Here is a 14,797-nt window from a genome sequence, read left to right as displayed (position 1 = left end):
GCAAAAAAAAAAAAAGAGAAACCTTCACGGGACATTTGTGTTCTGCCGCACGATTCGCGTGAAGTCAAAAGCAGGCCCTCGTGCCGCAGCCTGCCCCCGCGCGGGAGGGGGACCAGCAGAAGGCTCCTCCTTAGCTACTTCCCGGCGCCTCTGTAATGATGGAGCGGTGTGCGCTGCCTTGATAAAAGCTATTCAGAGAGCAACGGCCTTTCTTTTACCTCCTCCGCTATTTGCGGAGAAGAGCTAGAGAGTAGTTTGTTTTGCCTGGAATGAACTACTTTATGAATTTTAATGTGTGATATAATATTAAAAGCTAAACCAGGATTAAAGAAGATTTTTTTTGTGCTAAGCTAAAATAGTACTTAGTAGAGTGAGGTATAAAAGATTTTTGTTTCCATTTTTACCTGGGGAAAAAATTTCAGCTTTCATATTTTTGAAAAGCTGTCCAAGTCAGTTCCCCTTAAGCAATAGCTTGTGTTTAGGGAAAAAAATGTGATTCCAGAATTCTAATAGCTTATCTCTGATAAGATGCCTATCCGAGCCAACAAGATGATAAAGAAGAGCTTTTCTAAATATTTTTAAAATGAGTAATAGAGTTCGTTAATATTTTTTAAAGTTACTGCTCTCACTTAAAAAAAATGTTTCATATGCTTTTACACTTTTGACCATGTTAGCTGCTAGGAAATGGTTATTTGATTTTTTTTTTTTTTGTAAATAATTTAAAATGTTTGCTTGTTGATTCAAGTGTCAATTGCTTTATTAAAAAAATTAAACCAAAGAAAATTTTAGAAGCAAAATTACAAGGTTGAAACAAATGATTATGGCCCACCTAGAAGATAAATTCTCAAGCCATCATTTTTACAGAAGAATGAAAATTACTTACGAAACACACTGCAACTCCCAAGTTTCCAAAGCCTGCCCTCTTAACGACTGCTAAGCAGATCACTACCAAGGAACTATTTCTTCCAATGCATTGGACTCCGTGCCTCCATTTCCATAACATTCAGTGTTCAAAGCGATTGAAATTGCTTTTCTTTTCTCTTTCATTTAAGCAGTGAGAAAAATAGGTATTAAAAGGGACCCCATGGGGTGATCAAATCTATCCTTCTGCCTCAAAGCAAGACCACCCCAGAGCAAAGTTGTGAATCTCACCAAAGCAACTTTGTAGGCAATTTATGGTAATGCGGCAACTCTGCTGGCTCCTAACGTGGTGTTTAGCAGATTATTGCTTCAAAGCCGGTGTCTGTGCTTGGTGGCCTCGGTCCTTAACTGCCTCCCTGAGTGCCCCTGCTCGCTGGAGCCCCAGAGCTGGCGAGGGCACCTGTGAGTCCAGCCTCTTGCCATCTCTGATGCCGGTGGGCCCCATGTCCTCCCCGGGGCTGTGGTCCAGCCGTTTCCCAGCATCCTTGTTTCTGAGCTCCCAAGGCTAGTGTCCAGGTAGGAGGGTCTAGCCACATCCTCCAGAGGTGAGTTATCTTGCTGACTGGCTGCAAGTTAGAAAGGGAGTTGGATGGCAAGCTGATCTTTACTTTCTAAGTGCAGGGAATTAGACTGCATAATTAATTCTGCCCCTCTTTTGATACCAAACATTTGGAAGCAAGGTGAAATAAGGATTAGAAGTCTTGCTGTTTGGGAGAATATGTCTTCTAGGGCCCCAAATTATTCGTTTATCCTAAAGTGAGCTTCAGTTTCCACTGTTCATAGTAGATGAGAGGAAAGGTCCAAGATGGTCAGTATGTAGAGAACAGAATCTGGATTCTGTAAAAGGCGCGAAGAAAAGCGGTCTCCGATGAGTCATGTTGTCAGGAGCAATGTGGTCCTGCGTCTCCAGGAGCTTTCTGTTTACATTTCCATCCGTTTCCCAGTAAAAAGCAGCTACGTGGTTCATACGTGCATGTCCCAGGCTGGTTCCTGTAACTGCGTAATAAAAGTCAAATTTTTATTTTAATGATTTAAAGTATTAAGGATTGCTTTTTAAGTTTTAAAAAAGATTATGATATCAGTAAATTTTGAGGTTGATTTCCCCCCTAAATTTTTGGTCATTTTTCTGGTGATATCTGCTTATCATTTTTACCAAAGGGATTGATATTGATTCCTCAGTCACGATTATATAGTTTGAATGTATTTTGTGTGACTTGCAGTCATGTTCTATTAAATATTGTAAAATATTTTCTTATTGTCTGGTTCCACAAGTTAAAAGGAGATAGCTATACAGGGGTGCCAGGAAGCGATGAAATAATTACACGGAACAGCTTGGACGTGCACTTGTAAAATGCAGCCACCTTTATGGTAATTAAGCAAGGCACGCTACCTGTCTCATGGATGGATAGAAGATTTAAATATGCAGCTCTGCAAATGGCTTTGTTATGGAAGATTTTTAAATGAAACATAAGTGGAAAAGGCATAAAAAAAGAGTCTAAAATTAAAAAGGCCATAGTATATAATAGCTATTAGTGGTGCGATTGTCTATTAGGCATCAGGTACCCAACAAAGATACAGCACTGTGCATTACCGTTTTAATTGTGAATTTCCTTTGTTAGAATTGCAATGGAAGGTAATTGGGTAACAATTAGTTTAGGGTTTTCAAGTCTTCGAAACTATTCTGCTTTCCAGAAAACTTACTTTATGGCATTATAATTCCTGGTTGTCAGCTGGCAGTTGCTGTCATATTACAGATGCAATCACCTGTGGCAATATGACTTCCTTACCTTAAGCAATCTGATCTCCAGCTAATAACTCATGTTGAATGACCGCCCTGCTGATCACCTGGATCGTAAAAGGAGCATCAGTGTCCAGTTTGGATGCTGAGCCTGAGAAGCTTCAAAACAGTTTGGCCAATGGTAAATGACAGGCATGTTCAAAATGTTTTGTAGGTGAAAACAGCTACTATTGCCACTGAGAGGAATGGGAAACCAGAGAACAATACCATGAACATTAATGCTTCCATTTACGACGAGATTCAGCAGGAAATGAAGCGTGCTAAAGTTTCCCAAGCTCTGTTTGCAAAGGTGGCAGCTACCAAAAGCCAGGTAAGCGCCTTTGTTCTGCGTGCAGACTGTTGATCTGCGGTGCCTGTGAAAGTGCATCCACAGGAGTGTCTGTCTGCAGCTGGAACTGTGTCCCCGAGAGGTCACGGTCTCCCGGCATGTTGACAGCTCTGGGTGAGACAGGGTTCAGAGTCAGGTAACAGATCCTCGATTGTGTTTCCTCCAGCAGCCGTCGTCCAAATCACAGATTTCTCAGTAAATCCCTCAGCCAGTTAATAGTTGTTTCCAGAAGAGTATTGTAGTGTGTAGGAGGTTTCTCCATCTGGTCTACTGTAGTGGAACAAATAACTTGAGTTATTATTATTTCATTGGAACTTGGGTGACCTTGATTTCCATCCTAAAACACTGTGAATACTGTAAACTACTGTGGTTCGTTTCTGTCCCAACTCTGGCGTCTACCGCCGTTGGGCGCACCTATTAAAGCAGACTCACACACACATATCTATCTTTGCATATTAATAATTATGTGCACATATATATGACACAGATTTAATTACAGTTAGAAAAACTGTCTAAATCTTTTAGACACCGTGTATGATATATGGTACACAATTTTGATTATAGTTAGAAAAATTGTCTAAACCTTCTGAATCATGAGTGAATAGAATTGAATTTGGAAAAGTTACAAATATTTACAAGATGACATAAAAAAGGATAGATAATGCAGTCTTTTATCAGTATGATTGTTATAAATTGATAATTTAAGTTTATCAAGTGGAGGGCCATCTACATGAACAAATTCACAGTTATCTACAAGCTCTTGTTCAAAGGCAGGAATACTTTGTAAAGGACCGGAAGAATGCTGAAGTTTCTTCCTCTTTGCTGAAAGATTTCGATCCCTGGGTTGGGAAGATCCCCTGGGAAAGAGAAAGGCTGCCCGCTCCAGTATTCCAGCTGTAGATGGGGTCGCCAAGAGTCGGACACGACTGAGCAACTTTCACTTCACTTGATAGCACTATCCAAGTGAGATTGAGAGGCAGTCAAAGAAATTTTAGACAAATACATTTCATTATCATTAGTGAACTCTCCTTTTTAAAATAGCCTGTCTGCTGTCAACTTCTGACAAGATTATACCATCCTGAGACTTACTTACAATGTGATGTATTTATAATATAATATTTTTATTATTAGATTTTTCTGGAATTTTACTCTAGCAACATTAATAGTGGTCCTTGATGGGAGTTTTGCTTAAGAAGAGGTTGTTCTTGTTTAAGTTATAGGCTGGCTGAAATACTTAAGGGGTATCTTGGAAATGTTATATAAAAATGGTTAAACTCAAGCTGTGGACTGTAAAAATTATAGCTTTATAGGCCACATGCCTGCCTACCCTTCAATCACTGTCAAAGTGATAATTTCTACAATAATATGTTTCTTTTATTGTGAGATTCTAAACATCAAGTGCTGTTTAAACATTAAACTGAATTGTTTATGTTAGTGCCGTACCCAGCGTGTCATACATCAGGCCACCGTAATCTCTCATGGAATGTAAAATTCTGTCATGAATCATGGCTTGCATATCGGAAATTACTGTAATTTTGATTGGAAATTACAGGGCTCTTGAAATGTTTCTAATTATGATAGAATGTTAGAGCCGCTTCAGACCTGTGTGCGTCTTCAGATGTCTTCATTTACATGCCAAGACTCGGCATTAAGGAGCACTGTCCTGTACACGTCGCCCCTCACCCACCCACCCTGCGCCTTCTTGCTATTTGGTATAATTAGGATGAGGATCTCCTAGTTCAACGTATTTTGTCCCACCTTTCTCTGTGATTATACAGCTCTTCTGACCTTTCCAATTAAATTACCAAGACTAACAGACTGTCTTCTTGTCAGGCCAAACACTTTCCCCAGATCTCCAAAATAGATAAACCGAGAAACTACACATGCATTATTGCAGTAAGGGGCAGCCTTAAAACCCACAAACAGAAACAGACCTTAAAACTTTCTGGTAAGTGGGCATCTGTCACCCAATCCCTGTCCCAGCCCCCCTCACCCACTGACCCATTTCCTGTCTTACGAAAGCATATCTCCCGACTAGCAGCCTTTTGGCTGCCTTCATTCTTGCTTTCTTTTAAACAGAACCCCAGTTCTGCCCGCCTAAGCTGAGTTTCTGATTTCGGAGCTATTCAGACAGTTGTTCAGTTCAGTTCAGTCGCTCAGTCGTGTCCGACTCTTTGCGACCCCATGAACTGCAGCACGCCAGGCCTCCCTGTCCATCACCAACTCCTGGAGTCCACCCAAACCCATGTCCATTGAGTCGGTGATGCCATCCAACCATCTCATCCTCGGGTGTCCCCTTCTCCTCCTGCCCTCAATCCTTCCCAGCATCAGAGTCTTTTCATGTGAGTCAGCCGTTCGCATCAGGTGGCCAAAGTATTGGAGTTTCAGCTTCAGTGTCAGTCCTTCCAATGAATATTCAGGACTGGTCTCCCTGAGGATGGACTGGTTGGCTCTCCTTGCAGTCCAAGGGACAGTGGTAGCAGTGGGTTGATAATGTCACGTGAGTGATGTTCTGGGCAGGGTTGAGCATCCTTGCTTTGTGTCCCTGTCTTACAAAGCTCCCTGTGAGTCACTTTCAACCACGTCAGTTGCAGCTTCTGTGTATCTGCCATGATGAAGTGTTCCCCGGAACCCTCAAAGGTTCTGGCTCATCTTCTCTGTACTGGTTGAAAGAGAATCCAGTGGACAGTGGACTGTTGGGGTCCAACAGACTGTTAACTTTCATCCCCTCACATCACAGTTCCCAACTACTAATTTACTGGAACTTCATTAAAAAGCATTTCTGTCGCTTTCTCTTCATTCTTCAGTTGAGATGTTAGCTACCCTCTTCATGAAAATCTACAGGTTGATGATTGCTGAAAAATAAGACCATCTGAAAACGGTGTGCATCGCTGAGAGAGGAAGCCTGACTTCACAAGGGCAGGTGGTCGTGGACGGGCTATGCTCTCTTGCCATGGTTTATGTGAAGTGAATATAAAAACTGGAATACAAACCGAAACAAACAAAGTCTTCAGATGAGACCGACCTGTTGCACGGTCAGAATTCTGAACTGTGAGTTGCTCGTGCCTTGGACGCATGTGCCGAGGCCCGTCAGCACGCAGGTCCCGCCAGGTTCCCAGGGGAGAGCTGGAGGCACTCCCGTGTCAGCCCGTTCAGGCCCGTCCGCTTCTGTACCTGGCCCTGATTCTCTCTGTCGGCATTAACGTTCATCACCTTTTTTGGGCTAGCCCCCATCATGTACTGCACATTGCCTGCATTTAGTTCTCAGCAACCCTGTGAGCTATACGCTGATTTCCTCTTCTTACACACGAGGGTCACCTGACTACAAGTAGGAGCGCCCACCCCAAGTTCTCCGCATCACTATGTTAGTGTCTTCTCAGGGTTCCAGGTAGCATCAGGACCAAAGTTAGCCCCCCTCTTCCAGGAAAGAGGAGTTCGGGATGCTGAGCTAATCAGTGGTCAGAACGGTGGGGGCTTTCCTGTCTTCATTGACATCTTCACGGATTATGGGTTCTCGCCATTAGAAGGTTCTCAGAACCCGAGCTTCTTCACGCCTGGTTGGGGCTGGGGTGCAGCTAGGGGTGCCTGGTGAGGACTCAGAGGGGCCGTGGTCCCAGCTCTGTCACTGGCTTTAGAGCACCAGAAGATGGGAGGGGTCTCATCCTATCTTGTACGTGCAAAAGCGTTGAAATTTACAGCACTGTAACACAGACAGATAATGGCTTGTAATGTGTTAAGCCAGAGACTCAGACCTTCACACAGAGTGACTTATTTATTACCTATTTATGTATCTCAGAAACCTTTCATTTTCCAAGTAAAGCTTTAGGTGGGTTGCCTCAGTGGCAGGCAGCAGAATTCTTTTAAAAGACAGCACAGCCCTAGAAAGTTGTGGAGCCAGATACGTAGTACCTGTGGTCTGCCTCGACTAGTGCACCAGCGTGTCTTCAGGAAAAGAAACCAGCTCTGCAGACCCCACCATTGCACCTGTATTACATTTTCTCTTCGATGAGTAATCGGGATGAGACTGTTTTTAACTCTAATAGAAATGTCTGGGTGAAATAGGCAAGTGCAGACGGAAGGCAGGCTGCTTTCTGTGCTTGGGTAGGAAAGCAGGCTAATGCAAACTTTAAAAAGATGATATGCTTTAAACATAACGCAGATAGCTACAAATGAATACACTGTATATTCTGGGTATTCAAATAAGGAGCCGTTTTTTTTTCCACGTGAATCATACTGGAATTTTATCAAACATTTAGTCTGATAACATTCAAATAATTACAGGAACAGAATTCACTAATTTTACTGTTAAAAAAAAAATAGTTGATTTGGGTAATAACCATTACGGTATCAAGGTTCAGTTACTGTTCAGTGGTTATAGTGTTTTCATATGGGAAATGGAAATGGAATTCTTTCCTTAATGGTGGCAGATGTTGGAATCTAATTTTATTCCACAGCAAACCCCCTGAGAGCTCTGAGACTTAAGGTGTATGTCCAGCAAGGGGACATTAGCAGTGCTGTAGGCCTTGCCTTGTACATCGAGTTGTTACACTGATTTTCGTGTTTGCGGAGGTGGGGCTTGCAGGCGCAGTGATGCTGTCGGAGTGAAGGGCTTTCACCGTGCTGCTCACCCCCTCTTGCATTTAGAAAGAGATTTCTCCCCAGTGCTTTACTGAACAGGGTATTTCTTTTACGTAAAGCAGTCAGATGATGGAAATTCTATCTGACCGAATGTGCTTTCAGTAGAATCGTTTGCAGTCTCTACCCACCGGTCCTGGCAAGTTACCGGACACTTTGGCTGCAACAACTTTGACTGGTGAATGGATGTGGTTTTTCGCACTAAAAAAAGAATTTCTGCCTCTGTGAAAATAGCATGCCAGTTAAAGCAACCAAATAATTCAAAGCCTCTTGCACGCTTTCACCTACTTTTCAGACAGGTTTGTCGTGGTCAGACCTGTAGGATGGGAGAGAGAAGGAGCACCTTCGTGCTCATTGGGCTTGTAGGTAAAAAAAAAGAAAGTATCTTTGGATTTGGAAGTTCTTAGATGGTGATTGGAATGCCTTAAATACGAGTAAGACATATCACACATCATCGGTGGTGGAAATAGGGCTGCTGTTTGTTGTTGAGTCGCTAAGTCGTGACCGACTCTTTGCAACTCCATGGACAGTAGTCCAGCAGACTCCTCTGTGCATAGGGCTAAGAATACCATTTTTGTTGCTGGTTATAGGAACCTACAGTGCTGAAATCCAGGAGAAAAATCCCATAACCATGTGCATTCTGTATACCAGATGCATTCTGTATTCCAGAGTGTCAGCAAAGGCATCTTTTATTTTGTCAGAATCAAATTGCTCTCCTGGAAACCTCACTTGGAAGCTCTGTGCTGACTCACTCTTTTGGAATGTTCTCGTAACAGACTTTGCTGCAGCACTATTTCACCTGTGCAGCCTCCTGTCTCAGACCCGCAGGAGGCCCCTGCCCAGTTCCGTGATTTCCGGAGCCTCGTGCTTCCCCGGCAGCCTGTGGGAAAGCTTTTCCCCCGTGTCCCCAGAGCCCGGTCCCTTCGGCTGACGAGCTGCCTGCAGCCAGGATCCAGGGAGGGAACCGCCGTTCTCCACCTAGCGCCTTATTTTATCTTCAGTTATCTTTACTGGTGGGGAGGAGACCTTCAGGAGATACAGGTTCCTGGACCAGCTTCCAGGGAGGAGGAAGAGGCATGAGGAAAGCTTGAGGGAGGAGAGCAGTAAGGCAGCCTAAGGCGCAGCATCTCAGGACGTGCTGGCCCACCAGCTAGCCGTGCTGAGGGGGCTCCGTGCTGCCTGCCCATCTCCTGTTGTGGTGTCCCCCACTGTGCGATCTCTAAGCGTCCCTCTGTCTAAATACCGGGGTCCCTATTGGGTTGACTTTTTTTTTTTTACTTGAATTATGCTTTTATTTGTTTAATTTTTTTATTGGAGCATAGCTGCTTTATAACGTTGTGTCCCTTTCTAGTGTATAGAGTGATGCTAGTGAGTCAGGTGACGATGGTGTAGAAGAATAAGGGGCCCGTTTAGATGCCCACTGCGCTTTAAGTAGGCTCCTCGCGCTCTACAGCGTGCCCTCGTTAGTTTCCGATTTTACACATGGTATCAGTAGCATATTTGTGACAGCCCCCCTCCCCAGCCAGGGATGGAACCCACGCCCGCTGCCCTGGAAGCAAGGAGCCTTGGGCGCTGGGCCGCTAGGGACGCGGGCTTAGTTTACTAGTGTAGACCTATCTTTACGTTTCTAGGGCTCCCCAGCCCCCGGGCTCTAAGGACTGATCATAGGAGGTGAAGCTGACGTAACAGTAACAGGCAGACAGTGTGCAGGAAATGAAAGTAAGGCGCTTGAGTCGTCCTGAGGCCAGCCCCGCCCCCAGCCTCTGGAAGAAGCACCTTCCACAAAACCGGTCCATGATCACAAAAAGCTTGGGGACCGCTGCAGTCTAGTTGATTGCTAAACAGGACTTCTGAAATTAAGGCTTTAAATACATAAACATTGACGTAATATGGCAATTTAAAGGCACATGATTGTACGTTATACAGTGTTTTAAGAACTATATTTGTGAATCTGAATATGAGCTCTTTTCACATTTCTATGTTATAAAAACAAGCATGTATTTTAATTAATCTGGGGTTTGATCACAGAGGTAGGTTCAGAATTATTCAATAGAAACCTACCTGCTGATATTTTTGGCTAAAATATCACGTAAAGGGGTGTTTTCCCCTTACACACTTGATATTGTTTATTTCAGAAAGTCAAACCAAAGCTTTTTGGTTATCTTATTGCCATCTGAAAAATCCTTAAAAAAATTTTTTTTCTTCTAAAATTTAAGATTCAGTAACTGGAGTGATGTAAATATACATTCCTCATTCTCCCATTTAGTAAGTTCATCGTAACAAGTATAATCATAACTCATTAAGCCCAGTTCTCCAGCTTTCAAAAAATGGCATGAACAATTTTTACTCAGGATTTGGGAGAACCAGTTTGTGACTATTGAGCCAGGTCTCTAAAGAGGGTGAGCACGTGGGGAAGTTTGGGGAAGGTGACCCAGAGTGGGTCCTTCAAGGCAGGCCAGCGTGTGATGCGATCTAGGGTATGAGTATACCAAGCATGTATTTGTAGAATCTACTGTATTTATTCTAAGGCCACCTTTTGTTCCAAAATGTAATATAAGTTGAAAAGTGTAGACTCAGGATATCTTATGAAAGTTCCTCTTTTTGGAAGCCTTCTGTTGGGTTGACCAGAAAGTTCGTGCAGGTTTTTCCCACCCAAACGGAACTGTCTGGCCAACCCAATATAATTAGCTTGACAGTTGAAGAGTTAAAGGACGGGCTCCAATAGCTCCAAATGGGAGTAGGGAATAGACCAGACCAGTGGGATTTTAACTCTCAGCAGGAATGAATTTCCAAACGGAATGCTATTCAGCTCAACTTCGTGTGTAATTATAACACTGCTATAGCTCTTTAACAGACTGCCAAGTGAAAAGACAAAGTGTTTTCTCAAAAGTCTCACCAGTTGTCTTTTACGGCTTGGGTAGTAAAGGTAGGTTTTATTTTAGCTTTATCTTCTTTTTCCCTCATATGAGAAATGAAAATAAAGGCCCTGTGAAATGAATGAGCTATGAAAATGCATTTATGCAAAATGACAATAGAGAAATAGCTCTGGAAGAAACTGCCCTGGTAAAATTTCACATCAGTGAAAGGTTCTAAAAGAGAGATGGAAGAACTGATGTTGGGAATATGAATCTGATGTAGGGTTTTTCGGCCCTGCTGAAAGAAGACCTTTAGTACCTTAAAAAGTAACCTTTGAGATTATTCACTCCCAGAACTATAGGTGTTATGCTTTTCTACATGCTGTTCTTTTGCCTGATAAAATGACACAACTAAGTCATGGACCACCCGTTTAAATATCTCAGTGAACATCTATATCTGCATGTACAAAATATGTATATTTAAAGTCGATTTTAGAGATTAACAGGCACATAGCCATTCTATAGTTTGTCATTAGATAGCTTGTAAAAAGAAAAGCTCTGGTCTGCTGGCGGCGGCACCATGTGATTGCTAAAGAGGTCGAGCTGGCCTTTCTCTGAGACTTCATCTGTTTTGGCGTCTGGTCATGAGGATGGGTTCTCTTTCGAGCTCTTCATTCAGCCATTCCAGTGGCCTTCTGTGGTTCTCTTCTCTTCTCTTCTCTTTAAGCGACCCCGTTTTCAGCCCGTAGGCTTCAGGAGTTGGGCTGAAGCGCACAGTCTCACGGCCGCCCGCCTGCTCGGCCGCCGGGCGCCTCTGCTCCTGTAAATCGGATCATAGTCAGCATGCTGCCGTATAATAAGGTGTCTGATCCTTATTACCAGTTTGTTGATGCACAGACTCCTTCAAATTGACCATTGCAACACATGGTTTCCCCTGAAACTAGCTGTGATAATTAGCGTGGTTCTAATGAGACAGAATGTCACTGATCTTCTGCTGAACTGCCGAGTCCCGACGCTGCGGATGGGAGCTGTCAGAGCCTGCCATCTGTGACGGCGCTTGGCACGTCCCGGCGGCTGCCGAGAGCATGCTCAGTAGACTAGTTTCAGACAAATGGCCCTTTACTTGACGAGGGCCCTGCGTTCTGCTCAACTCAAGAACACTGGCCCCAACTTCGGCCCGTGCCAAGACCCATTTTGCGATCCGAAGCCAGAGAAATATGTAAACCTCTGTTGTAGGTTGCAGAAGAGAGGACTCTCTTATTTAGCAGGTGAATTTTCAGTGGCATTCCTTCCTTTGGGCTTTTTCCCCCCTCCTCTCTTTTTTTTTTTTTCTCCCAATGGCCCCATCCAGTCAGTTAAATGGCAAAGCAGTCACTGAAGAGCCTCTTCCCCAGTTTTCATCCTGCCTTGTTTAAAAGAGATTTGTTGAGTAGTTGGGCTGGCTCATCACGATGGAGCAGTCAGATGTAGCAGAGAGGGGAAATGAAAGAAACAGTTGAGAAGGTGTCTAGGAATACGCAAGTCGGATAGCAGAATGAAAACGGACAGGACCGTGAGATCTGAAAGCTCCAGAGAGGAGTGGAGAGTTCTGTGTGTGTGTGGCTCTTTTTTTTTTTTTTTTTTTCCTGGAGTACAAGTCCAGCGCTGCTTATCATTCCAAAATATGCTTTGTTGCTTTTTATTTCCTCCTCTCTGGCAGACCACACAGGGCTTGTTCTGAAGAACATTTTCACTAATCTGATCAGGCAGCCAAATACGCCGGGAAAACTGCTTTAATGATCCCACTAATTACCTCAAGTCAATATGAACTGTATTATTAGACTGAGGGAAAATATCCCATTAGGTCTCCCCCTTGGGAGTTCCTCCGCTTTGTGATGTCACCGGAGCCTTCACCCTCTCGCTTGTAATTAATTTTATTTACACACGCAGGCACGCACAAGGTCACACCTGCACACCCGGCGCTGGCCAGGGAGCGTGTGGCACTCGGGCTTAATCAGATCTGTCATAATTACCATTCTGCACGTTTCTGACACACGCTGTGAAATATTTCAATTTAACTGCCGCTACCAGCACAACCAGATGTAGTGCGAGCCTGGCTGCGTTGGAAATATTATTCCTCAGGATAAACTCTCTCCTCCTCCTCCTCTCCTCCCCCCCCTTTGCAGCTAATGTAGCGCAGAAGCTGATGGGTCCTGTAAATCTTGAATGCAGCGCTAGATTGATAACAGGCGATTAGACAGTTTAACCACAAACAGCTTGTTCATTTTTCACAAATGAAAACCACATGTGGTGTAACTAAAATTTCAGCCCCCCCCTTTTTTTTAAGAGTTGGGGGTCTGCATGTGTGTAGGTTGGAGATGTTCTTAAAAATAAAAAGCGATGGACAGAAGTTGTCTAGAAAAATAGAGAAGTTGCCTAGTTTTTTTTCTTTTCAGGTAGTTTTATCTAAACTATCATCAACTTCCTTTTTTTTTTCACTTTTGCCAAAACTCAGATGGAAAAAGATGGTACTCTCCATTTCCCTTTTTTTTTTTTTGCACAGTTTTTCTTTTTTCTTTTCTTTCTTTCTTTATTTATTGGATGGAAATGATATATCCCTTTAGTCTCTGCCTTTTTATTTTGCCAGTGTCAAACCTTTTTTTTTTTTTTTAACATAAATTCTGAAAGAATTTCTACAGTGGGTATATGCAGTTTTTTTAAAGGAGAGTTTCCCTTATTTTTGTCAATGAAAAGTTGTCAGTTTAGGCATGGCGATCATATTCCTCACAATCCTAAAACAAAAATGGACCCATCAAAAATTTATTTCCCAGAGAAGTGTGTCTATTTGCAGAATCGGTGTGAAAACCAGTGAATTCTGTTTCTTTAGAAATAGTGGAGACAGCCTGGCAGAGAGTGCAGGTGCAGGGTAGCCGTTAAGGCCAGAGTTATCACCGGTCTCAGAAGAGTCCAGCCGTAAGAAAATTAGAGCGTTGGAGCCATAGAAGGCAAAGGCTGGTTAAGAGAGGCGGAAGGAGTGGGCTCTGTGGTGATGCAGAGCTGTGCCTCTGGAGAAGGCTTGCAGCAATCCACTTTAGAGACCATTTAAAATGTAGATCGAGCTAGTTAAGTATCTTTTAATGCCAAATAAAATACACTGTTCCTTTTTATCTTTATTTTTGTTTTACTACTGAAGTTATGAGCCTCATTTCGAAACTTCCTCACGGATAAGAGGTGCCATTTCCCACGGAATAGTGGATTCTTCTCCTTTCTCTCCTTTCTTTAGCCACTTACCTTTCCTCTTTATTTCCTTATATTCAAAAACAAAAAGGTTTCCTTCTCAGCTTTCACCGTTTGCTCTGTTTGCTTCATACTATCTTCCAACTCCGCAACTAGCGTTTTCCTGCCTACTCGCTCTTTTTCTTTCGGCCTGAATATCACTTTGGAGGAAAAGAAAGTGTTTGTCTTAGAATCCGCCTTCCTTCTGGACCGCTCAGCAGTTCGCACGGTTGATGTCTTCAGTCTTAATCAGCCTGCGCGGTCACTTCGCAAGATACTGTTATCGGGGAAGGTTAGTCTCACATCACCTGTCACTGTGCTGACTTCTGCTGAACGCAGATACGAGCTCAGAATCCTCCTTAACACAGAAGTGCAAGCACCGGTGGCTGGTCAGTGAGGGCCACCCGCCGTGGCTGGTACCGCTTGCATTCTAGGACACCCAGAAACAGATGCGCTGTATCTGTCACGTAGTTGTGTGGGGGTGAGTCGAAGGAATGAGAAACGTGGGGGTAAGAGATTTCAGCTTGCGACTCCTGCCCTGCCTCTGCTTTAATGACCCTGAAGAATTTTGCACAGCTACTTCAAAACAGGTGAGCCAGCCTGCAAATGAGGCCACATTTTGCAGTCATTGAACCTGGCACTTAAAGGAAACTTGCCCTGTTTCATTGCAAGTCAGAGTTTCCATTTGTAACCTAAGAAGTCATCCCCAGCTTTCCACGTTTGCAAGCTTTAGTTTTCGTGTGTTAGGATTTCTTTTTGTCTTAAGTATACCTGTGGATACAAAAGAGGAGAGGAAGAAGAACCAAAGGAAAAAAAAAAAAAGAATAGCTGTTCAGGGATGCTGGAGTCTATGTGAAGTTTGAGTTTTGAGTAGGAGACGAGAACACGTCTTTCCGTTAAATTTAACGAGACTGCAAGAATCCCCATTGTTCAAGGAAAATACTGAAATTTTCTTTAATGCACAGACAGTCTTCATGCATCAGTTAACAAGTCCTGGCTGAAGAT

At 43.4% G+C, this 14,797-nt stretch overlaps 1 protein-coding gene across 4 annotated transcripts in view; it reads left to right on the top strand.

Annotated features, from left to right (window-relative positions):
- Positions 1-14,797, top strand: part of SATB1 (SATB homeobox 1) — a 102,018-nt gene that overhangs the window by 62,709 nt on the left and 24,512 nt on the right. For all 4 annotated transcript variants that reach the window (XM_018053211.1, XM_018053204.1, XM_018053197.1 and 1 more), the window contains one exon: positions 2,874-3,029. In XM_018053211.1, the coding sequence (XP_017908700.1) occupies positions 2,874-3,029 (156 nt within the window). The remainder of the gene's footprint in view (positions 1-2,873; positions 3,030-14,797) is intronic.

This window comes from Capra hircus, chromosome 1 (assembly GCF_001704415.2).
Source record: "Capra hircus breed San Clemente chromosome 1, ASM170441v1, whole genome shotgun sequence".
NCBI lineage: Eukaryota > Metazoa > Chordata > Mammalia > Artiodactyla > Bovidae > Capra > Capra hircus.
The sequence above is the reverse complement of the archived record's forward strand: the minus strand, read 5'-3'. Positions and strand labels throughout refer to the sequence as shown.